Source organism: Eschrichtius robustus, chromosome 1, assembly GCF_028021215.1.
Source record: "Eschrichtius robustus isolate mEscRob2 chromosome 1, mEscRob2.pri, whole genome shotgun sequence".
NCBI classification, from domain to species: domain Eukaryota; kingdom Metazoa; phylum Chordata; class Mammalia; order Artiodactyla; family Eschrichtiidae; genus Eschrichtius; species Eschrichtius robustus.
This window is the reverse complement of record NC_090824.1, coordinates 113,004,849-113,031,018: the sequence shown is the minus strand read 5'-3', so window position 1 is coordinate 113,031,018 and position 26,170 is coordinate 113,004,849. Positions and strand designations below refer to the sequence as shown.

At 36.5% G+C, this 26,170-nt stretch overlaps 1 protein-coding gene across 2 annotated transcripts in view; it reads left to right on the top strand.

The window, feature by feature from the left end:
• Positions 1 to 26,170, top strand: part of DMXL2 (Dmx like 2) — a 158,636-nt gene that overhangs the window by 7,469 nt on the left and 124,997 nt on the right. For both annotated transcript variants that reach the window (XM_068551638.1, XM_068551629.1), the window contains exon 2: positions 24,839 to 24,964. In XM_068551638.1, coding sequence (XP_068407739.1) covers positions 24,839 to 24,964 — 126 coding nt within the window. The remainder of the gene's footprint in view (positions 1 to 24,838; positions 24,965 to 26,170) is intronic.

The window sequence follows — 26,170 nt, the reverse complement described above, 5'->3', positions numbered from 1 at the left end:
TTATCTACTCAGGGGCATTGCTCTAACAGTTTCTCCTTTTCTGTCCTGTAAAATTGCTTTTTCTTCCTCATTGAAATAGTTTCTTTACTTAGCTCTCCTGGTTGTCGTTTACTTCCCTTAAGTACTACTTCTCAGCCTGATTTCAGATTTCTGTATCCAGCTTTTCTTTGACATCTCCCTTTTGAATGTCTAATAGCTGTCTCATAACATTCTCTTCCTCCAGCCTTCTCTAAATCAGTAAATGGCTACCTTACCTTTTTTTTTTTTTCCCCAGTTCCCTTGGAATATTTCACTGTTTTCTTTCATTTACACCCCAGATCTAATGTTGGCAACTTCTGTTGGCTATACCTTCAAAATGCATCCAGAATCTGTCCACTTATCACCTGTGCTGCTACCACCCTGGTCCAGGACACCATCATCTCTTTCCAAGATTATGGCAATAGGCTCTTAGCAGGTCTCCTTGCCTTGTTTGCCTTTAGTCTTATACTTCTTCAGTTTATTTTCAACATAATAGTGGAATGATCCTGTTACTGTATAAATCAGATCTTATTAGTCTCTCATTCAGAACTTTCAAATGACTTCTTTTTTCACTCAGAGAAAAGACCTGAGTACCTTCAATACCCTTTACTGCTATTTCATTAGCACCTAGAACAAAAATTTATTGGGTACAAAATAGTACCCAATAAATTAATAAATGGAAAGGGTGCTTAGTGTAATATTCAACATCCTTAGAGTAAATATGGTGACCACTTTTATAAGGCTGTTTTTTACAATACTTTTTGATATAGGTCAATGGCATTAGGCCATATTTAGATAAATGAATTTTATAGGATGGGGACAAGGAGAGCTAAGAGAATACAATCCAGGTATAAAGCTTTGCTGGTCTGGTTTAATCTAAGGATGCATATTAATGTATTGAGAGGAATTGACAGATTATGTGCCTATTAAGAAGTTCTAAAATTTTCACAATTTTGCTTTTGAACGACTTTAATAATACAGAAAAAATTAGAGATTAACCTAGTACCTGGACTGTAGAGATTTTTTATTTTAAGAGTTACAGGTTTTAAAAAATAGCTGAGCTGGGCCTGGAATTGAAAATTGAGGAGCCTGACAAAGACATGATGGAGGTGGTTGCCTCACCTGGGGGTAAACTGAACTCAGCCAAAGGAGTATTCTTGATTAGAAGCAAGATTTTCTTTAGAAAGTAATTTTAAGAATGTTGGGAATTCCCTGGTGGTCCAGTGGTTAGGACTCGGTGCTTTCACTGCTGAGGATGAGGGTGCAATCCCTGGTCAGGGAAAGCTGTGGGGCGCGGCCAAAAAAAGGGAAGAATATGCTAATACATAGACAAATGGAACATTTAAACATGGCTATCATTTTATGCTGGAAAAATTTTCTATAATCAAAAGCCCAATTTGGCCATTAAAACCAAAAAGCAAACAAAAACCATAAAGAACTCAATTTTTTGTTTTAACATTATTAATGTAATATCTACATTGTGAAAAACTCATAATTCAAACAATGTTGAAATATAGAAAGTAAAAAGGAAAGTTTCCTTTTCCTAGTAGAATTTTGTTTAGCCTAACTTTCTGGTCATCCTTGATTCAAAAAATATTTGAGCGCCTAGGCATTGTGCATACCCTCTAAGGCAAACCAGCTATTAAATATGCACTGTTGTACACTGTTGGTGTATGTTGTTTTAAGCTATAAACTAGTTAAATTGGTAAAGTAGTTGAACAATAGCCCTTCTTTCTGGCAGTATTTAATAGTGCCAGTTGCATGTGGTTGATATATAGAAATGACAATTTTTTTTGAAATGGAAGGATTAATATCAATCTTGTATGTTAAATTGGTATATGAAATGAAATGTTTTACAGTTTAGATCTAGTATAGGAATTTTAGATCTAGGAATTAAAGGATTTAATCAAAGCTACACAGCAGACCCTGTGGCAGAATTAAGACTGGAACCAATAAACAAATGGGACCTAATTAAGCTTAAAAGCTTTTGCACGGCAAAGGAAATCATCAACAAAATGAAAAGACATCCTATGGAATGGAAAATATTTGCAAATGATATGACTGGCAAGGGGATAATTTCCAAACTATATAGGTAAAAAAAAAAATATCAAAAAAACAAACAACCCGATCAAAAAAAAAACGGGCAGAAGACCTGAATAGACTTTTTTTTCCAAAGAAGACATACAGATGGCTAACAGGCACATAAAAAAATGCTCAACATTGATAATTATCAGAGAAATGCACATCAAAACAACAAGATATCACCTCACACCTGTCAGAATGGCTATCATCAGAAAGTCTACAAATACATGTTGGAGAGTATGTAGAGAAAAGGGAACCCTTGTACACTGTTGGTAGGAATGTAAATGGTAATGTAGCCACTATGGAAAACAGTATGGAGGTTCCTCAAAAAACTAAAAATAGAACTACCATATGATCCAGTAGTTCCACTTCTGAGTATATATCCAGAAAAAATGAAAACACTAAGTTGAAAAGACACCTGCGCCCCAGTGTTTATAGCAGCACTATTTATAATAGCTAAGATATGGAAGCAACCCAGGTGTCCATCAACAGATGAATGGATAAAGAAGATGTGATACATATATACACAATGGAATAGTACTCAACCATAAAAAAGAATGAAATTCTGCCATTTGTAGCAATGTGGATGGACCTAGAGAATACTATGCTTAGTGAAATAAGTCAGAAAAAGACAAATACTGTATATCACTTAAATGTGGAATCTAAAAATTAATGTAAACAAATGATATGCAAAACAGAAACAGACTCAGATATAGGAAACAAACTAGTGGTTACCAAAGGGGAGAGGGAAGGAAGGAGGGAGGGAGGGGCAAATTAGAAGAATGGGATTAAGAGATACAAAGTACTATATATAAAATAGGTAAGCAACAAGGATATATTGTAAAACACAGGGAATCATAGCTATTATCTTGTAATAACTTTTAATGGAGTATAACCTATAATTATAGATTATACTCCATTAAAATACTGAATCACAGCGCTCTACACCTGAAACTAACATAATATTGTAAATCAACTATACTTCAATGAGAGAGAAAAAACAAAGACCGGAACCTGAGGCTCCAAGCTCTTTTTTCTCCCCTTAAAATTTAAAAAGTAACACATGCCCTTGTAGATAGTTTGAAAAATGTAGAACAAAGATAAAATCATTTGTAGTTGTACAATCCAGAGATAACCCCTCTTACCATTTTGGTAAAGTGGACAGAGGCCTCATGGAGGAGGCTTACTTGATTTCAGAATGCTTATCTGTATTTTTTTCCTGAATGAGTTTTGGGTAGTTATTTTTGTAAGAATTTATTCTTTTGTGTAGATATTCAAATTTATTAATTTAAAATTGTTCACAGCGACCTCTTACTATCTTTTTAAGGTTTGCAGCATCTGTTATATTGCTTCTTTTCTCTTTCCTATCATTAGTTATTTGTGGCTCCTCTTTTCCTTCAGTAGAGGTTTATCAACCTAATTAATCTTTTAAAATAACCCACTTCTAACTTTACTAGTTCTTTCTGTTATATATTTATTTCCTATTTCATTAACTCTTATTCTTGATTTATTATTTCCTTCTTTCTGCTTTATTTGGATTAGTTTTGCTGTTTTCTTCTTAATTTGTTGAGATAAATATTCCAGCCTCTTTTTCTAATATATACATTTAAGAATGTATTATATTCTTAAGACTTACATTACCTGCATATCACAAAGCTATTTTTAATTTATTTTTATTTATTAAAAATTTTTTTTAAATTGAAGTACAGTTGATTTATAGTGTTTCAGGTATACAGCAAAGTGATTCAGTTATACATATATGTATATTCTTTTTCAGATTCTTTTCCATCATAGGTTATTACAAGATACTGAATATAGTTCCCTATGCTATAGAGTAGGTCCTTTTTGTTTATTTTATCTGTTAATTCAAAATTCCTACTTCATCCCTGCCTCCCCTTCCCCCTTTGGTAACCATAAGTTTGTTTTCTGTGTCTGTGAGTCTATTTCTGTTTTGTAGATAAGTTCATTTGTATCTTTTTTTTTTTTTTTTTAGATTCCACATATAAGTGATATCATGTGATATTTGTGTTTCTCTCCCTGCCTTACATCACTTAGTATGATAATCTCTAGGTCCATTCATGTTGCTGCAAATGGCATTATTTCATTCTTTTTATTATGGCTGAGTAATATTCCATTGTGTGTGTGTCTGCTCTCTAATTGTGGTGTGCGGGCTCTAGAGCGCGCAGGCTTAGTTGCCCCACGGCATGTGGGATCTTAGTTCCCCGACCAGGGATCGAACCAGTGTCCCCTGCATTGGAAGGCGGATTCTTAACCACTGGGCCACCGGGGAAGTCCCTTTTGTGTTTCATTCTTGAAAGACATTTTTGCTTAGGTTGCATAGGTTGAGGATGGCAGTATTTTTAGCATCTTGAAGATATCACTCCTTTATCTTCTTGCCTCCACTGTTTGTGTTGAAAAGTCAGCTGCCAGCTTGTTGCTTCTTTAGAAGTTGTATTTTAATTTTTTTCCCTCTAGCTGCTTGTAAGGTTTTTCTTGTCTTTCTGGTGTTTTACTGTGTTGTGTCTAGGTGTCCTTTTTTTTTTTTTTTTTTTTAATCCTGTTTGGGACTTTTGAAATTTTTGAATCTGTGAGTTGATGTATTTCATCAAATCTGGAAAATTTTCAGCTAATAGCTCTTCAAATATTGTCTCTGCCCCATTGACCTCATGAGACTAATATATTAAATATATTAGGACTTCCCTGGTGGCACAGTGGTTGAGGATCCGCCTGCCAATGCAGGGGACACAGGTTCGAGCCCTGGTCCGGGAAGATCCCACATTGCTACGGAACAACTAAGCCCATGCACCACAACTACTGAGCCCCCGCACCACAATTACTGAAGCCCACATGCCCTAGAGCCTGCGTGCTGCAACTACTGAAGCCTGCGGGCCTAGAGCCCGTGCTCTACAACAAGAGAAGCACTGCAATGAGAAGCCCATGCACCACAACGAAGAGTAGCCCTTCCTCGCAGCAACGAAGACCCAATGCAACCAAAAAAAAAATATATATATATATATATTAGACCTTCTCCCTTTAGTTCTATGTCTAAAGCCCTCTCTACTGTATTTTCTTTTCATCCTTTTTAGAATTCTAATTGGTTTTTTCTAATCCATTTGCTAATCCTATGTTTGTTTGTTTGGCTGCTTTGGGTCTTAGTTGCTCTTAGTTGTGGCACTCAGGATCTTCGTTGGGGCATGTGGGATCTTTCGTTGTGACTCAGGGCTTCTCTAGTTGTGGCCTGTGGGTTTTCTCTCTTTAGTTGTGGCATGTGGGCTCCAGAGTGTGTAGGCTCTGTAGTTTGCAGCATGCAGGCTCTCTAGTTGAGGCTCAGTAGTTGTGGCGCTGGGGCTTAGTTGCCCCAACGCATGTGGGATCTTAGTTTCCCAACCAGGGATTGAACCCATGTTCCCTGCATTGGAAGGCAGATTCTTTACCACTGGACCACCAGGGAAGTCCTGCTAATCCTACCTTAAGTCATGTCTAATTTGCTCTATTGTACTTACTGCACTGACTAGTCCTAGATTTTGTTTTGTTTTGTGTATGCCCTTTATAAGATTGAAAAAATGTCCTTATATTCCTTTTTTGCTGGAAGTTTTTATTATGAAGTCATCTTGAATATTGTCAAATGTTTTATTTTCATTGATATGGTCATGTGATTTTTTTTCTTCTTTAAACTGTTAGTGTGGTAGATTACATTGATTGATTTTTTGCAAATAAAATCAGCCTTGTATTACTGGTATAAGCCCCACTTGGTTATGGTGTGTATTATCCTTTTTATATAGGGCTAGATTTGATTTGCTAATATTCTGTTGAGTGTTTTTGCATCTATGTTCATTCTTGATCCATCGTCTTTTCCCCTCATATTGCTTTTGTTTGGTTTTGGTATAATTGTAATGCTGGTTTCATAAAATGAGTTTGTAAGTATTCCTTCCTTTTCTATTTTCTGTCACAGATCAGGTAGAATTGGTGTCATCTTGTAAATTTTAGTAGGATTTTCCAGTGAAATCATCTGGATGTTGACTTTTCTGTTTCAGAAGGTCTTTTTTAAAGAAATTGAACTGTAGTTGATTTACAATATTAGTTTCAGTTGTACAGAATTTTAGGGTTTTATCTACGCATTCAATTTCTTTAACAATTAAAGGACTATTAAGGTAACGTATTTCATTTTGGGTGTGTTTTTGTAGTTTCTGGTTTTGGAGGAATTAATTTTTTTTTTCTATTTCACTGTCATATTTCTGTGTATAAAGTTGTTTATAGTATTTTATTATCTTTTTAATGTTTGCAAGATTAGTACTGGTATTTTCTTTTATTCTTTTTTTATTTTTTAAAATAAAAAAATTCTTTTTAAAGTTATCTTTTTATTTTTCATTAATTAATTAATTCATTTTTGGCTGCGTTGGGTCTTTGTTGCTACACACGGGCTTTCTCTAGTTGCGGTGAGCGGGGACTACTCTTGGTTGCAGCACGCGGGCTTCTCATTGCTGTGGCTTCTCTTGTTGCGGAGCTCAGGCTCTAGGCGCGTGGGCTTCAGTAGTTGTGGTGCTCACGCTCAGTAGTTGTGGCTCGCAGGCTCTAGAGCACAGGCTCAGTTGTGGCGCACGGGCTTAGTTGCTCCTCGGCATGTGGGATCTTCCTGAACCAGGGCTTGGACCCGTATCCCCTGCATTGGCAGACGGATTCTTAACCACCGCGCCACCAGGGAAGTCCCAGTGTTTCTTTTTTCTTTGGTGTTAGTAATTTATGTCTTCTCTCTTTCTGTGTGTCTTTCTAGAGGTTTATAAGTTTTATTGAACTTTTTCAAAGAACCAGATTTTTATTTTGTTCACATTATATATAGTTTTCCTGTTGTCACTTTGATTTCTCCTTTTATCTTTATTATTTCATGACTTCTGCATGCTTTGAATTTGTTTTTCTCTTCTTTTTCTAATTGATTAATATGGAAGCTTAGATTACTGATCTGAGGGTATTCATACGTCTATGGCATTTTTATAGTAGTCACTTTAACATGTTTGTGTGTTAATTTCAAAATCTGTGTCTGTTGATTGTCTTTTCCCATGTGAGTTGAGATTTTCTTAGCTCTTTGTATGCTCAGTAATTTTGCATTGTTACCTGGACTGTTTACAATATTGTGTTATGAAACTCTAGGTCTTGTGTAAAGTCTATGGAGGATGTTGATATTTTGTTTTAGCAAGCAATCAGCTTATTTGGGTTCATGCCAAAAGTTCTGACCAGCCTTCTATAGGTTGTAGTTTCAGTGTGAGTTCCATTTTCAAAGGCCTTGCAGTGCTAGTTGGATATAACCTGTGTACGTGCCACAGGTGGCCAATATAAGACCTGGGCAGTGGTATCTCCTGTAGTTCAGATCCCAAAGGTGTTTATTCTGCTGTGTTAGGTATGATCTGTGCATGTGCTGCCTGGGGATGCGCCCAGGAGTTTATAAAAAAGTTTATTGGGTTGTTCTTCTGAGCTCTTCCCTTTTTGTGATTTCTGTGGTACTTTCTGTTTTGCTAGGGCTCCCCTTGGTGGTTCTCTGGCTGGAAAGTTGAGACTTTAGTTAACCCTGCTCTGTGCTTCCTGTGACTGTATTTGTGTTCAGTGCCAAGCAGCAGTAGGACAGAGAAAGAAAAAAAAGCAACTGGGATTTCCCCCACTCTCTTGGGATCATAGCTCTTTATATTGGAGCTCTGGGATTGCTTGGGGGCTGGGATGTGAGAAAATGGAGAAAAGAAAAGAAAAAAAAAGGATAAATGGGGAATTTTCTCTCCCTCTCTTTGAAAATTAAGAGTCTCTTTTCCTACTTTTTGAACCAAAAATAAATGGCTTCTCCTGGAGGTCTTTTTTTGTGTGTGTTTTGGTTTCGTCCTAAGTTTAAACTCTCTGCTAATACAGTGGATTTCAAATGCTGTTCTTACCTCGTTCATCTACTACCATTTACTTTTCAGAGTTTTAAAATATTTGTTCCATGCATTCTGTCCATGTTTTATGGCTGCATTCAGTGGGAGAGACATATTGTTATTCTTACTTGGAACCAAAGCTATGATACCATTTTTCATATCATCAAAAAATATCAAGGACCAGCAATAAGTCTAATAATACATGTAGAAGATTTCTGTGGGCAGAATTAATAAAACTTTATTGAGAAACCTAAATAAAGGGAGATAAATACCATGTTTATGGACTAGTATAAAGATATCAATTCTTTCCAAGCTAATTTATAGCTTTGATGTGTTCCCAGTCAAAAACTTAAAGAGGATTTGTGCAATTTGACAGAATGATGCTAAATTTTATGGAAAGAGATAGGGCCAAGAATAGATAAGGCTATCTTGAAGAACACTAAGATGAGAGGACTTCTACCAGCTGAAGACTTGTAGAAGTTGTAGTCATTAAGGTAGTGTGATGGTGGCCTAAGAACAAATATACCAAAGTAACAAAACAGAGCACCAGAAACAGACTCACACATTTATTGATGCCTGATGTTTTTTTTTTTTTTGGCCACACTGCGTGGCATGTGGGATCTCAGTTCCCTGATCAAGGCTCGAACCCATGTCCCCTGCAGTGGAAGCACAGTCTTAACCACTGGACTGCCAGGGAAGTCCCACCTGATGCTTGATTTATGTCAAAGATGACGTGGTAGAATAGTATAGAATGGTTGATCTTCTCAGTCATTAGTGCTGGGACATTTTCTTATTTATATAGGAAAGAAATGAAACTTGGCCTCTAGCTCACCCCATACACAAAAATTAACTCCAGGTAGATTACAGATCTAGGTGTGAAAGACAGAACAATAAAGATTTTAGAAGACAGTATAGAAAATTTATTCATGACCTTCAGGTTGCAAAATATTTCTTAAACAAAACACCAAATATACCACAATTATAGATAAATTATGATATGAATCAGGTTTCTCATAATTGAAGAACGGAGTTCAAAATATGGAATGTAGGAAGGCTAGAATGAATCCTGTGGTGGATATAATCAGACCAGAGACATCTGTGTGACTTCATATGTATGTGTGTATATCCATATATGTATATGTTATGTGTTTATAATGTGTGAGTCTGTTTGTGTATATATATATATTTAGAGAGTGAGAAAGGGAGAGAGCAATGATGTATAGGTATAGAGGTGTATTGATATGGTGGGGATGTATGCATGTCCTGGATGTCATTGCTTTTAAACCTTTCAATGGAGAGTTGAAACTGTATGTGGATGTCTGCATACACACACACATATGCATGTGTGTTCAAGTGCACGCACACACACGTCTGTTTCCTAGTTGGTCAGCTGAGAGGGCCTAGACACAGTTGGTACTCCAGTAGCAGAAACATAACTGGCATCAAGATCTTGTTTTCTAAATACTATTCTCCATTAAAAAGAAACAGCATTCCTTGGAGAAATAGCTGATGCTAGGTTGGATGATAAGCCTAGATAAGCCTGGAATCTCTTATGCCAGAAAGTAAGGAATTGTTAAAGAATGACGAGGACATGTCAAAAGAAGACAGGGCTAGCTTGAAGGGTTCCTACTGGCCAAGTCTGGGACAGTTGGAATATGAAAGTAAGTGATAGTAGTGGATTATCACCCTTTGAATGAGGTAAGAACTCATGATCTTTAATATACAAAGTACAAAAATCAATAAGAAAACTCAGGGGGAGGGATAAATTAGGAGTTTGGGATTAATATATACACACTACTATATATAAAACAGATAAACAGCAGGGTCCTACTATATATAGCATAGGGAACTATAGTCAATATCTTGTAATAAACTTTAATGGAAAAGAATATGAAAAAGAATATATATATGTATAACTGAATCACTTTGCTGTACACCAGAAACTAACACAACATTGTAAATCAACTACACTTCAACTATACTTCAGTTAAAAAAAAATAAGAGGGGACTTCCCTGGTGGCCTAGTGGTTAGAACTCTGTGCTCTCACTGCCCAGGGCCTAGGTTTGATCCCTGGTCGGGGAACTAGCATCCCACAAGCTGCATGGCGAGGCCAAAAAACAAAAAAAAGAAGAAAATTATCATTTGGCAGCCATCATAGTAATAGCTGATTAGGCAAGAATCATCCAATGGATGCTAATATTAGTGGGTACAAGTTTGATAAGTAACAAGATATTTATATAACCTCAAAATATCTTCCCACAAAATGCTTATTAATTACAAAGGAAAAATAATAGCTTTATAGAGGAGAAACTTGTCAGATACCACCTTTATCAACTGATCGAAGTTAACATCACCAGAGATGGGACAAGTAGACAAATGTGCCTCTTAGTAAAATGCAGTGAGAACATGGCTATATTTCTATGATGTTCCTGCCCAAAATGCAAAACTGGAATCTAATTATAAGGAAGAGTGAAAATGCAGGCCATGGACTTGGAAAAGATAATTGCATCACATATATTTGACAAAGGATTGGTATCCAGAATATAAAAATATCTATAAATCAGTAAGAAAAGAACTGAGAACTTAATAGGAAGTGGATGAAAGTCTTGAACAGGCATTTCACAAAAAGAGAAAGTCTAGATGACTAGCAAACATATGAAAAGAGGCTCTTCCTTATTAGTAAGCAGAAATGCAAGTTGAAATTAGGAAATACCATTGCATACCTACCACATTTGCAAAAGATTAATTTGACATATCTGGTGATGGCAAGAATATCCCATAAATGGGAATCCTTATGCACTGCTAGTGGGAATATTAATTCATACAGCTACTTTGGAAAATGCTTTATCATTATATACCAAAATTTAAGATACATATTGTCTATGATCTATCAGTTCTTCTTCTCTATATATATTCTAGAGAAATAACATATAATATGCAGGATATCTCTACAAGAATGTTCAGAGCAGCATTGTGTTTGTTTCTTAGAACAGCATTGTTTTTAATAATATGCAAACAGTCCAGGAACATTAGAATGGATACATTGTGGTACATACAAGAGAGTATTAATAAGTAACGAAAATGAATGAATCACAGCTATATGTGTCATGAATTAACCTCTGACTAAATGTTCATGAAAAGAGCAAGATAAAAGAATACATGCAGTATGATTTCATGTACACAAAGTTCAGAGGGCCGGCAAAACTAAACCATGTTATTTAGGCATGCATGCAGAAGTAGAAAAACTACAAAGAAAAGCAAGGGAGTGATTTCCCAAAAAAGTCAGGGCAGTGCTACTTTGCTTGCGGGAGAGAAGTGTCCTTTTGAAGGGACACACGGTCTTTTGGGTTGCTGGAAATAGTGTCTTCCTTTTTTAAGTGGTGGTTATGCACACGTTCATTTTAGTTTATTCTTTGTGGTGTCTGTTTTATGTACCCCTCTAGCTTTTTAAAAAAATCGACTTAATGGAGTTTTGTGAGGGAGTGGATATAGATGTATTTTGTGTGTTTTTTTTGTTTGTTTGCTATGTTTAATGAGAATCTCAAGCCTTCTTTGTAAATTAAAAAATACAAAAACAAAAACTTACCGTCCACCTCTCCCTGTCCTCTGGCGAAATGTAAACTTCATGTGGTAGAGACCCTGCCTGTTTTCCATCACGTTCTGCCCTGTGTGCCTGGTCCACGCTAACTGCTCAGTAGACATTTTTGTTGACTTGAATCCCCACAGTCATCCCGCTGTGAATATTTGTTGAGACTTAAATGGTACAAGGAACAAATTACCTTAAGCAATGGGGAATTATAAGAATACAGAAGAGGAGTAGAAGACTGTGAGGGAAAACTGTGGCCTGCCATATCAGTAAACAAAGGATGCTGCAGCCATCAAGCCACTATCCTCCCGCCCCCCCACCCCCAGCCCTGAAGGAGCACAGGATAGAGGTGAATGGGCTGCCTGCTGTCAAGCCATCAGCCGCTGCAGCCACCCCCAAAGGTGCACCCTGAGGGGACTCAGGATGGGGAAGAATACTGGTCCTAGATAGCTAAGGTGCATATCAAAGCAATGATTTCAATGAGCCCAGACTCTTGCATCTTCCCATACGTAGAAAAGTGCTAAATTCATTAACTTGAGATGTCTGGTTTTCTTTAGTTAACAGTAATCTTCTCATGTTGTGACTACCTGGTCTTTGTTGCAAAACTCCTATATATCCTGGCTTCTCCCTTACCTCTTCAGAGCAGTCCCTCAGAACTACCTGAGAGGCTGCCTCCTGGCCTTGAAGTCCTCAGAAAGTACGCCAAATAAAGTATAATTCTCAACGTTTAGGTTGTGTAATTTTTTTCAGTCGACAAGACAACTCTTCCAAGAATCTTCTAACACAAGTCGTATGTAGTACAACTGGGCCTCAGATATCAGGAACTTGGTCGGCTCGTGGGACTGGGTGCTCTGTCTGTGTTGGACTGTGTGGCTCTCATAATATCTCAACCTCTCCCTGTGTTGGATCCATTAAAACTGGCTTGCATGAGGACCCCAGGGACCGCCCTGGCCTCTGTGTACATAAAGTCCTTTTGGCTTTACTGCCTATTACTACCTGCTACATTTCTTGGTATTTCCTCGAATATCCAGAAAGTGGAATCTGACCCAGCTCACCTTTTTTAAGCCAGGCCATATCATGGGTTGCTGGCCAGCCTGTAGCTTTTGGTATTAAATTCTTGGCCTTTGGAATCAGGTGTCACCCTGGTGCAATCAGTTGTATGCGGTGAGTGTTGGTCACGTTGTCTGCCCAGGCTGTGGGTGGGGCAGTTTTGCTTAGAAACGTCTGCAAGTCTGATGGACAATACACTTGACGTGATAAACCATAATTTTTCTATTATGGGATGTTTAGGTTGTTTCCTTTTTTTTTTTTTTTTAATTACTTTAAATAATGCTGCAGTAAACATCTTGGTACTAGTTGTAATGTTTGTTTGCACATCTGAATGTTTTCTCAGGATAGAGTCCTAGAAAGAGACATAATGAATCAAAGTACTTAAATCTCTTTGCAGTCTCTTATTAATTCATATTACCAAATTGCCTTCCAGAAAAGTCACATGTTTTTATACTGCAATAGTGTATGAGAGTGACAGGTGCACCATACTCTTGCTCATTGCTTTTTGCTGTTCATTCTTCAAAGCTGAAAAAAGTACATTCGGCTATTTAGTGCTCCAAAAGCCTTTCTCTAGTACATATTCTGGGTCCCATGGGATCACAGATGACTACTTTAGTAACTGTAACTTTATTATACATTTTTTTTGCCAGCTTTCTATCCTAGTGTCCTCATTGCTGCTGCTCTAATATCATGGACAATTCCATATTTTCCTTGAAGCCCTGCTCTGAATATCCCCAGTCTTCATACCAGTTTCAGTTCCAGTCAGGGCAAGGGACAGATGAACTGAAGTAAACAACAAGGTTTATTTCAGTATACACAATGAATCATCGAGGAAGGGCAACTGAGCTTCACAGTGATTAGAAGTAAAAAGCTGGTAGAATAAACCGCGTTTTCTTAGAGATTTTGCATACATGTTTTTTAATGAGTTCTTTCTTATTTTCAGATATCTGATCCATTTGCTTCTCAAACTGGTGATTTCAGTTTCAAATTGCACACGGTTCTTTTTTTTTTTTTTTTTTAATTTTATTTATTTATTTATTTATGGCTATGTTGGGTCTTCGTTTCTGTGCGAGGGCTTTCTCTAGCTGCGGCAAGTGGGGGCCACTCTTCATCGCGGTGCGCGGGCCTCTCATCGCGGCCTCTCTTGTTGCGGAGCACAGGCTCCAGACGCGCAGGCTCAGTAATTGTGGCTCACGGGTCTAGTCGCTCCGCGATACGCGGGATCCTCCCAGACCAGGGCTCGAACCCATGTCCCCTGCATTGGCAGGCAGACTCCCAACCACTGCGCCACCAGGGAAGCCCCGCACACGGTTCTTTTTTTTTTTTTTTTTTTTTTTTTTTACTGGCTTGATCCAGGCGTCCAGGATCTGTTAAGTCTTAGAGTTAAGGCTTAAGTATGGAGCCAGTAGCCCTCTTTTTTTTTTTTTTTTTTTTCTGGTTAAAAAGAGAATCCTAATGTGATTTTTTTATAATGGGTGTGTTCCTTATCTTATCCTAGTGTCTAAACTCTTCTCCATGGCTGGACCCCAACTAATATTCCTTTACGTGCTAAGTGGTATCTAGAGAGCCGCACACGGTTCTTAATGGCTGCCTTATCCCTGAATATGTATGACTTTTTAGCTCAACTCTTCTTGCTAACTCTGGGATTTCTGGTTTAAATTCCCCAGAATAGACTTCAGCATAGCTCATCTTTTCCAGCTATTATTAGTCACTGGTCATTATTCTGGACCCATCCTTGCCTCCTGTCAGCTTTGAGTAGGGGAAAGAGTCACAAGATATAGAACATTTAGCTGGGGTTCTATGTAAAATAGTGTACACTGGATTATTTAATCTTTTTATCAAGACTTTTTGAAGCAAATTTGTGTACACTTAACAGAATCACAGTTTAAAAGTTGAAAGGGGTCTCAGAAGTGATCTAGTCACAATCTTTCATTTGACTGATTGAGGAATTATCTGTAGAGAGACTGTGATTTGCCCATTGTTATAGTCAGTGTTAGCACCTCTAGATTCTCAAGAATGTACTCTTTCCATCATATTGCAGGATTGGAAGTTTAATTATAATTTAATAGTTTAATCATATTATTTGGGCAATATTTTTTTGAACACTGTCAGGACCATCTCCCTCAAAATATCAACATTTAGATTAAATGATCTTCTGGAAATGGCCAGTAGTTACAAAATTATTGAAAGTTGTCATAAACATTACATATTAATATTGCTACATAATATACTATTAACTTTAAAATCCTTTCAAATGGAAAATGTATTAAGAACAAATTAAGGAACAAGATATTAGGTACTTATTTTCTCTATATCTAATAATTTAACGTCCAAAAATCTCATTTTATTTCTTTAGATGTAGCAGTTTTAAAAAGTAGTATTTTACTTCAATATTCTCTATGAGGCAAATTATTTTATACTCTAAGCTTTAGAGAACAAATTTGAAGCTGAAAGGTGACTCTAAGTTTTTATACGTGCTGGCCAGTCCATGGGGCTTATTGTTACCAGTATTACTATGATTTTCTTTATATATTTTTGATAATTAATACTTTGAGTGGTTTATTCTTAGCACTGACATAAAATAATTATTTATAAGAGAAGATAATTTTTGGGTTTTATTTCCAGGCCTACCTTTTAATGAGAATGCAGGCAAGCTGGAGATAGAGCTGGTTTTGTAATGGTTAATTAGAATTAATTAATTAATTATTGCATATTTTTCTTTTCAAGGTCTCATTTTCCTTTCAGATGGTACTAGTATCAGTAAATTAAAAAAACATATGTTCTTGGTTCAGGGGTATAGAAATAGGCTTAGTTTGGACTACAGGTGTCTGTTTCTTTTTATCTTAGTATTTAGAAGTTTTTTTATAGGTCCATCTTGTTAGTAAATTATCAAAGTTGGCTAGCTTTTGACTAATATTAAAAATAGTTCTTGTTTAAATTTAAAGTTTTAATTTTAATTAGAGAAAGTTCTACTTTCAGATCAGTTGCTTCTCTGGGGTTGTTAGGAAGAAATTAAAACAAAAATCATTTTGTCTCTTACCCCTTAATCACAAATATGTAGTATATTCTTCAGTTTTCTTCCTTCCTTTTTGCTGGCCATAAATTTTTGTTCTTACATGCTATTAATCACTTAGCATACTGCTTGCAGCTTTGCTTTCTTCTACTGTTACTTATAAGTAGTCTGTTAATTTTGCATTTCCTGATGTGGGTTGTTTCTAAGAGGAACCGTCCCTTTGGTTACCACACAAGTAGTCATAGTAGATTATTTCCGACATTGCTTCACGCATCATTGGCTTACTCTGAGCTTTTTGCATAATATTTAGTTTTTGTTTGTTGTCTTGTTTATTTTAATATATAGTTTCTTTCTCATTTATTTTGCTCATTCAGCATTCTTGAATGAACTTCAAACTGTTAGAATGATTGAATCATCTCAGTAAAATGTGTTCTTAGTCGTGTGGAAGGAAGAGCTTCTTTTCAAATACTACCCTCTCGCCCTTTTCTAACTGTAGTTTAGACTTGTATCTGAATGACAGGAGGCTTATTTATTTTGGGGGGTGGTGGTAGGCAGTAATTGATAATGGTAAGGATTTGACTTTAGGTGTAGAAACTTATAGGAAGACAGATGAGGCTGATTGAATATATTGCTGATAATAAGTACTCACAGGGACTTCCCTGGTCGTCCAGTGGGTAAGACTCTGTGCTCCCAATGTAGGGGGCCAGGGTTTGATACCTGGTCGGGGAACTGGATCCCACATGCGTGCCACAACTAAGATTCCGCATGCTGCAACCAAGACCCAGCACAGCCAAAAAAAAAAAAAAAAAAAAAAGTACTCATTTTGTAGACTTAAATTTCATTTTGAGAACTCTCATTAAGTCCAGAATGTGTATTTTTTATGCATAAATCTATGGTTTCCTGGTAAGCCATAAATTAGGTTTTAAAATGGTCAGTGGCTTCTTATGATCTATTTATAAAATTTTAAAAATTGGAATTGTGTATTATATTAATATACTATCTCAATTAAGAAAATGTTTTCTTTGATATGTTTGCACCTTCATATATCTTCAGGTCAGGCATTTTGTTAAAAAAAAAAAAAAGAATTTGTTAGCTACATATGACAAAGGATAAGTTCTATGAAGAGCTCTTATAAATCACTGAGAACAACAAGACTAAAGACCCAGTTAAGAAATGGACCAGTGGGAGTTCCCTGGCAGTCCAGTGCTTAGGACTCCCCACTTCCACTGTCAGGGGCCCAGGTTCCATCCCTGGTCGGGGAACTAAGATCTCACAAGCTGCGCTGTGTGGCAAAAAAAAACAGAAAAAGAAATGGACCAGTAATATGAATAGTCAGTTTGAAGAGAAAGAAATATAAATGGCTGATAAATATATGAAAAGATGTTCCTAATAAAAATACAAATTAAAACAAGTAGATGCCAGGTTTTGTTGGATTAGAAAGATTAAAACATTTGATAATGATCAGGATTAGTGATGAAGTGGACAAACAGGTACTTTTTTATATCTGGGGAGTATGATTTTCTTTGAAGTGTGGTCTGCTTTAGTTATTAATTCTAATCACTGACGCAGCGAGTAATGTCTTAGAATTTATTTTATGGGTATATTTCCATACATATGCATAGTGTCATATACATGAAGATGTTCATTGAAACATTTTTTACAATAGTAAAAGACTGGAAACAACCTAAATTAATTATGGCAAAGCCACAAAATGGAATACTGTGCAACTATTAAGAAGAATGAAGTAATTCCTTCTGTGGGATTTGGAAAGTTTTCAAGATATATTGTTAATTAAGTGGACAAGAAGTTACAGAATTGTGTATAGCATAATCCCTTTATGTTAAAAAGAAAGATTTATATGTAGATACACTTATATGTACGCTAAACATTTCAGGAGGCATTCATAGGTAACTGTTAAGTTATTGCTTCTTGGCTATGAGTGGGGACGGTCAAGGCTAAGAAGGTGACTTAATTTTCCTATATAGTTTTAAAATTTAGTACATGTGTTATTCTCTCTATAAAAAAGAATATTTTGTCATTGAAAACAAAATAAAACACTTTAAGTGGTTTATTTAGCTTTAATGGATAAGTACTATTTGAAAGTTCTAGCTTAATAAGGGATCCATTCAGCATTCAATAAGGAAACCTATTTGTCCATTTTAGAAGTTAACTTTTAATTCTGTGAGTATCATAAGCAGTTAGGGTTTTAACTAGGTGACTAAAATGAAGAGAGGGAAAGGATGTTTTCTTGGGAAATTTTTATTAATATGTGCATTGTTTTCTTGGTTGTAAAATTTTTTCATAGGTCAACACTGACCTCTTAAGACTATTTCCTTAAGGTGACTTGATACAACCAAGTAACCATGAAAGCCCAGACAACCTTGTATTCTCTTTAGTTTTTTGTTTGTTTATAGAGCAGAAATCACAGCAGAAATGAAGAATTTAAATGAATTTATGTAATTAACCAATAGGATGAACAAAAATTTTAGCACTAGAAAACAATATGATAGAAGATGGTCATTATTGAAGTGTATAAAACAGTGTAAAAAGATCTAAATTTGCATGCCAGTATGTGTTTGCCTTGTGACTTAGGAATTTGATTAAATCATATGAACTTCCATTTCTTTATATTAAAGTGGGATTAATAACCAACTTCTAGGTTTACTGCAGTCTTGAAAGAAAGACTAGGGATGTGGAATGCATAGTACAATACTTATACCCAGCAGGCTTTCAATAAATGGCACCTCTTTCTTGTAATTATTTTTCTAGCTTTTAATAACATGTGCCTTATATTTATATGAATCAAAACTCTCAGGGAGAGGTGGGAGTTTAACAGTAACACTCTTGGTAGAGTTTTCTTGTTAAATTAGACTATAACACCTTGTTAAATTAGTGAAACCTTTCAACATGCTTAGTACCTCTTGATTCATCAGTGCTATTCTTTTTAAAATTTAGACACATCTGTCAACAGTTGTCAGTGATCTCAAACTTTGACCCTGTATCTACCAGGATGTTAAAGCATCCAACTACTCCATAGAAAATGCCAGTATAATGTATTCATACTCTGTATTCTTATAGGAAAGATCATGTTTGTGTAAGATTTATTACTCAGCCATAAAAAGAAACAAAATTGAGTTATTTGTAGTGAGGTGGATGGACCTATAGTCTGTCATACAGAGTGAAGCGAGTCAGAAAGAGAAAAACAAATACCGTATGCTAACACATATATATGGAATCTAAAAAAAAAAAGGTTCTGATGAACCCAGGGGCAAGACAGGCATAAAAACTCAGATGTAGAGAATGGACTTGAGGACATGGGGAGGGGGAAGGGTAAACTGGGACGAAGTGAGAGAGTGGCATGGACATATACACACTACCAAATGTAAAATAGATAGCTAGTGGGAAGCAGCTACATAGCACAGGGAGATCGGCTCGGTGCTTTGTGACCACCTAGGGGGGTGGGATAGGGAGGGTGGGAGGGAGACGCAACAGAGAGGGGATATGGGGATATATGTATAGTTGATTAACTTTGTTGTACAGCAGAAACTACCACAACATTGTAAAGCAATTATACTCCAATAAAGATGTTTAAAAAAATAGGAAAAATAAATTTAAAAAAATTGGGAATTCCCTGGTGGTCCAGTGGTTAGGACTCGGCACTTTCACTGCTCAGGGCCTGGGTTCAGTCCCTTGTAGGGAAACTAAGATCCCATAAGCTGCAAGTCGCGGCCAAAAAAAAAAAAAAATTTCTTTACTTTACACTTTAATTAATCTAAGACTTAAGGGAAATCTGAGAAATTAGAACAGTGTTTGGGATATGAGTATTACTTATTTGAATTTTTGAAAATAATGTAGTCAAGGCAATTAGTATATATAAAACTGAGGTTAGAGAAGACTGAGTGTGTTATGCCTATTCACCTACACTTAATCATTGTTCAGAATGACATTGAACCCTCTAGAGAAGGCAACAGTATTTTATTATTGTCACGATAGTGTGTTAATTCAGAGGATTTTATGGCTTTAGAAAATGATACTTAGCTTTTTTTCAAGTGTAACATTTTAATAAGGTAAAAGAAGAGGGTCACTTGTTTTTCAGCCTCAGCTAATTGACAGGACTCTCCTAATGATATTTTGGATATCACAACTAAAAACATAGAATCTTGGTAATAACAAATACTCAGGTTTTTAGCTCCCATATAATAATTTTGGGATAACACACTTTGTCTAAGGAAGAGATTCTTTAAGACAAACTAATGAGATCTATGGACCCAGTGAAAATTAGCACATTCACATGGCCTTAAATATAATTTCCAGGATTTCAAAGACCTCCTGAGACCATCTGTGATTCACACCCACTAGGCTCAGGTTGAAAACTTCAATCAGGTTGGAAACTTAGTTTCAGTGCTCAAAGTAGAGACTAGTTTTCTCTTTCCTAACAGGATGGATTCAGTCTCCAAAAGTAAGGTTAAAACAAGTGAGGGTTAAAGCATGTCTTTGCCTTTAGAACTTGTGCTACACAATTATCTCTTAGTTATAAATTGTCAGCTAGCTATTAATTCTTCATCATAAGGACAGTTCAGTCCTTCCATAAAAAAAACTCCCACGTGAATAGAAGGAAAGGATGTTTTTCTAAGATTCTTCCTTTTTTCTTTGGACTTCATCTCTGCGTTTGGGCCAATACCATATCCTTGACTTTGAGAAATATTTTATATACATCAGTACTGTTATTAGTGCAGGACACTGGTATATGGTGCTATGGCATAGGGGTGGTTCTCCCAAGAACCCAAGGGAAGAACTTGGTTAAGGGATTTCATTTGTTCCAGAAAGGGCTTAGTGCCCTTTTTCCTGCTTCCCTGTAGTGATCCTGTAGCCTCTCTACCACATGTGGAGTAATTAGTTTATACTCAGCCAAGTCAGAGATATTTATTTACCTAGTACAAAGGAGCCCACATCCTGTACTCTCTGGGATCATTTTAGTATTTGCTTGTAGTCTCAGTGAGCGCCCGCTTTTCCTTCTGCACTATAAATTTTTCCTCTGGTAAAACTGAATTCTGAAAAAGAGGAATGAAACAAATTGCTTTTGACCTGAAATTGAAAGAATGGAAATCTCTTGAGTAATTATAGATTTTGTATAAACCTTCTCAGCTACTGGTCTTTACTCTGAGCTAGATGCTGTGGGAAATTGTACTTGGGATTACAAATATGAACGTGGGCCTTTTAGTGCTAATAAGACATCTTAGTGGAGTTGGGGTGATGCAATGGAAAGAGCAGGAGCTTTACTATGAAGCAAATGAATCCTCACTCTGTGAACCTGGGCGAGTTACTTACCCTTTCTGGGCCTCAGTTTCTTCACCTTTACAAGGGGGCCTGTGAAGATATGATATTCATAAAGACCCTAGCAGACTGCCTGATCATAGAAGGTATTCAATAAATGCTAAATTATTAAGGAAGGCTTTGATAGATTCTCTTCTGGTAGGTCTTCTAAATCCATGATGCTGTTAGACTGGAAGATAAGCCAAAATATCCTTCTCTTTCCTTGTATAGCTACCATCATAAACTTGGCCAAATTATTAGCTTGTATCAACTGTCTGAGCTCCATGTTCTTTGACCAAGTTTCCAGGTACATAGACTTCTGGAGCCAGAAATTAGGAAGATTTTGAATCATTTATTTGTTATACAGATATCTGTATCTATTGAGGGCTGCGCGCATGCTGGGTGCTGGGACTACAGTGGTAAACAAGAACATGGTCCTTGCTCTGATGGACCTCTCAGTGTAGTAGGAACCAGACAAACACACACACATGTATATAAATCATTAAAATCTTATGCGCCTTCAGTTATAGAATGCATGTGATTCAGTACTGACTGATCATGAGTCCCCTGTTCTTGCACACTTGGGGTTATATGTATTTTAGACTCTTTAGAGAAAGGTGAAGAAGAATAATATTCAACTTCTGTGCTTTTCCAGCGCTTTGTGTGCAGTAATTTACGGGGTTCCGTTCTAGCCATGACCATGGGTGTTATATAAAAGAGTAGGTATTGCCTAGGTGTGGTTCCACAGGATGCTAGTGCCACACATTATTGTTCTGTTATGATGGTAATTACTAGTTTGATAAGGGATTTGAGACCATTTTAGACCAATGGTCTCTAAACTTTTGGTAACTGCATAGTATTCTACTCGATGGATATTCAGTAACTTATTTAACCACTTCCCTACTGATAGATGGTATGATTATTTTCAGTTTTTGCTGCTTAAAATAATGAGGCAGTGAATGTCCTCTATATATTTTGGCAAGCTTTGCTAGTATGCTTATAGTAAAATAGGGACTTGTCAATCAAAGGGTATATTGTATTTAAAATTTTGATAGATATTGCCAAATTCTGTTATCCATGAAGATTCTGATTTAGTAAGTCTGGGGTGGGACCACGCAATCTGTATGTTTAACAAGTTCCCTAGGTGATTTTGATGCAGCCAGGTTTGAGAACTATTGCATTTCAGAAAAATTGCAAGATTCCCTACTTCTAAGGAGCATGGTACATGTCCTCTGGCAAAGGTCGGGCAATTATGGCTATCTAGGGAGGAGTAAAAATCCTCTTCAGTGGCTGAGCAGTAAGAGCCTATGTCTAGAGCAGCTGTTGCTGGGGATGGGCCATCTTTAGAGAAGCAAGTGTGCTAATACTTATCTGAAATATTTTATGTCTCTTTGACATGTAACGTAGGGGAAAAGAACATAAGAATTGTAAGGACCTGAGTTTGAACATTTTCCACTTACTAACTGTATAATCTTGGGCAAATAAATGAACTTGAATCTTTCTTTACGTAATGATAATGATACTCTCTTCCTCTCAGGTTTGTTGCAAAGATGAAAGGGGGAGTGATTTAACTTTTATTTATTTATTTATTTTTTTGCTGCTTTGGGTCTTCGTCGCCGCACGCGGGCTTTCTCTAGTTATGGCGAGCGGGGGCTACTCTTGGTTGCGGTGCGCGGGCTTCTCATTGCGGTGGCTTCTCTTGTTGCAGAGCACGGGCTCTAGGCGCATGGGCTTCAGTAGTTGCAGCACGTGGGCTTCAGTAGTTGCGGTGCATGAGCTCAGTAGTTGTGGCTCGCGGGCTCTAGAGCGCAGGCTCAGTAGTTGTGGTGCATGCACGGGCTTAGTTGCTCTGCAGCATGTGGGATCTTCCTGCACCAGGGCTCGAGCCCGTGTCCCCTGCATTGTGCCACCAGGGAAGTCCCGATTTAACGTTCATTGAGTACCTTTTGTCTTTGCCAGTAACTTATAGATATCTCTCTGTCATGGGCAGTTTGTCATTTAGTTGTGATTGGTGATTCACTTGGTTGTCTCCCCATTAGACTCACTGGGACCACATCTTGTGTTTTTGTATTCCCAGTTGCTAGCCCAGACTTGGGACACCGTGCACTGTTTTGTGTCTTTAATGAGTGACGTGTGCTAAGCACTATGTAAATAGATTTTCTATCATAAGAAGTAAGTATTATTTCTTCCATTCTACCACAAGGAAATGCTCAGAGAGCTTAAGTAACTTGCTTAAGATCCCATAGTACTGCAGAACCAACACTGAAAACCCTGCGTGTGGTGATTGATTCCAAACTAGGTAAAGTTTTGCTCTTACCAAAAATCTGCTTTGCTGAGATAATGCTATAAAGCACTTTGGAAATTGTGAAATGTTTAAGGGTAAGATTATTTTTGTTATTTTGACAATATAAGTGTAAAGGTTAGCATGGTGACACAAATATTTCTTCTACCTATACTCAGGATTCCCATTCAGTTTACCTTTCTTGAATGCATAGTATAGCAAATCTGCTTTGTCTATGAGAGTATAAGTGGTTATTTCCTCCTGGGAGTGATTTTTTTCCCCATAGTTCCTTTGCTGAAAATTCTGTCTTTGTTTTTCATTTGGGGAACTTTCTGGTATATGCAGACACATGAGTTGAAGATAGTTTATAGTAGTTAGAGCAGGATTTTGGCAACACTGGAAGTTTCAGTAACCAGTAGAAGTAGTGTCTGTCTTCCTCTCTGGTCTTTATCTTCAGTTCCCTCTTTCATTACCAGCCGTATGTGGACCTCACTGGATTAGCTGTCATCACATGTCAGCCCTGGCTACTGGATATCTGTATTTTGTAGGACATGACCATATTGCTTAAGGCTGTAGAAATAGTGGGAAAAAAATACCACCTCGTAAGCTTTATGTTGCTTTTTATGGGGCTTTTTCATTTGGGAATTACATTGTTAGGTTGTTTTGAATATTTAATCATAAGTTGAGTTTGGAAGAAAAAGAAAAATGTCCCCACCCTCTGCCCCTTATGTCATCATAAAATTCACAAAGTTGCAAAACAGGAATAGCATACACCAAGAAGAAGTGTGGCAATAGGAAGAAATATGTGGTTTTGCTCATTATAGTTCTTTTGAACAAGGGAATTTTCCAGGAACTTGACTTTGTGTTTTATTTTATTTTCCAGACCAAATACTTGTCACATTTTATATAAATCAGTTTATTTTTTATTTTGTTTAGCGTGTGTGTGTGTGTGTGTAACCACTTTGGATTGGTTTCCTCTCTCTGTCTCTCTGTCTCTCTGTCTTTCTCTCCTGCCTGGTAAGGTTGAGGGGAGGGGGCAGGCAGGCTGGCTTCGTTATGGATTCACTTCGGCAGTTGAGTTTGTTTAGCGTTTGCCTTAGTGCATGTAATTCTGCCTCAGGGGTTCATGTCTATTTAACAAGCTCTTTAAGCCATGTGGAATTGTGTTGGAAAATGCATCTGATTTCTATCTTGATCTTCCTCAAGCCTGGTTTGAACCCTGGGAATGCAACTGCAACCTTCAATACCTTATTACTTTCAGATGGAGGTTTTATTCTTTAGGGTTTACTGAGATGAGCTTCAGAGAGAAATTCTAAACCGAAAGATTTATGAGGGATGGAGGCTATAGTGTTTAAGACCTGGAAGAACCCTTTTCCTGTTAGTAGCAGTTGTTGAGTGATAATGCATGGTGTGTCGTCACCCCATGTTTTTGGTGTGACTTTTAATGTTCTGATTTGGAAATTGACATTTTTAATATTCTTACATTAACTATTTTTGTAAAATTTGTCACAGTATCCTTTGCAATAGCAGCAAAAACTAAGATAAACTAAAATAATTCACAAATTACATATCTTACATAATGTAAAACTTTTCTTTTTAGGCATATGGATCGGGCTGTGATATTGTTATTTTGGCAAATGACTTTGAATGTGTGCAGATCATTCCTGGTGCTAAGCATGGAAACATCCAAGTCAGCTGTGTGGAGTGTTCTAACCAACATGGAAGAGTAAGGGATTTATTTACTTTACTAAATGTCATCTTTTAATGTATTTAACAATCTCAGAGAGTATTCTTATGCTTTTATACAAGGCTTGCCTACAATTTCTAATTATGTATTATACCTTGCTTAGATGGCTGTTAATAGGAGTGGGTAAAATGATAGGTTGTGTACAAATTTTAAAGAGCCATTAAGCTGATAAGTGATAATTAATTGTTCTACCTGTATATACTGTCTTAAAAGATTTGTAGGCTTCAGATTCCTGTGTGTACTAATATTCTGCCAGTTGATAGTTCTAGCAGCTATTAAGCCAGTAGCAGGGAAGTAAACTTTTATCTTCTATATCTAGCATACCTTATCTCTCCCAAATTACAATAACATCAAATTTTTATCAAGAAATGTAGCAAGTTGTTAGCATCTAATATAATATTTGTCATGTAACTGATGCTTTGTAAAGTTTCTGTTAATTTAATGAAACTTTATTTGAAGAATGTTAAAGTTCATTCACTCAGACTCTAAACAGAGGATTTATTTTAAAATAATTCAAGTTTCATCATATGTTCCTCTCCCCCAAAATTTCACACATAATATACATCAAATTTTGATTATATGTCAAGTAAATATAGCATATTTGCTGTATATTTTAGCAATTCATTAAGGCCAATGTTGTGTAGCAGAGTTAAATGTTTCTATGGGAATATAAGAATGATATTTTTCCTGTAATAATTGTAATAATTTAAACAGTTTTAGTGTTCTAAAAATTGTTCTTTACTAAGTAATAATAAATTTTATCAAGGATATGTTAAATTGGAATATTCATGGTAATAAATAGTAATCATGCAAATTTATGCCAAATAATAAATTGTCATATTATATCATTTCTACTGTCCTACCCTGCTGTTTGTATTAAGCTTTAATATTTGGGTAAATGTGCCACTATATGACAGTCCAATGATAAAATTGACATAGTATTGAAACACTGAATTTTCTGGTGTTTTCTGATGCTTGTTTCTTGCTTTTCTGAATTTTTTCCCCAGTTGTTTTCCCTAAGTATTGCTTACTCTTTAGAAAACACTCAGAGTGTCAGATTTCTCTCATTAATTTTTCATTGCTCATCTCCCTGTTCCAAGCATGGTAGCTTTAAACCTGCTTAGAGTTGTTATGATAGTTGTCAGAGATGCATTTTAAAAAATTATTTATGTGCTGGTGATAATC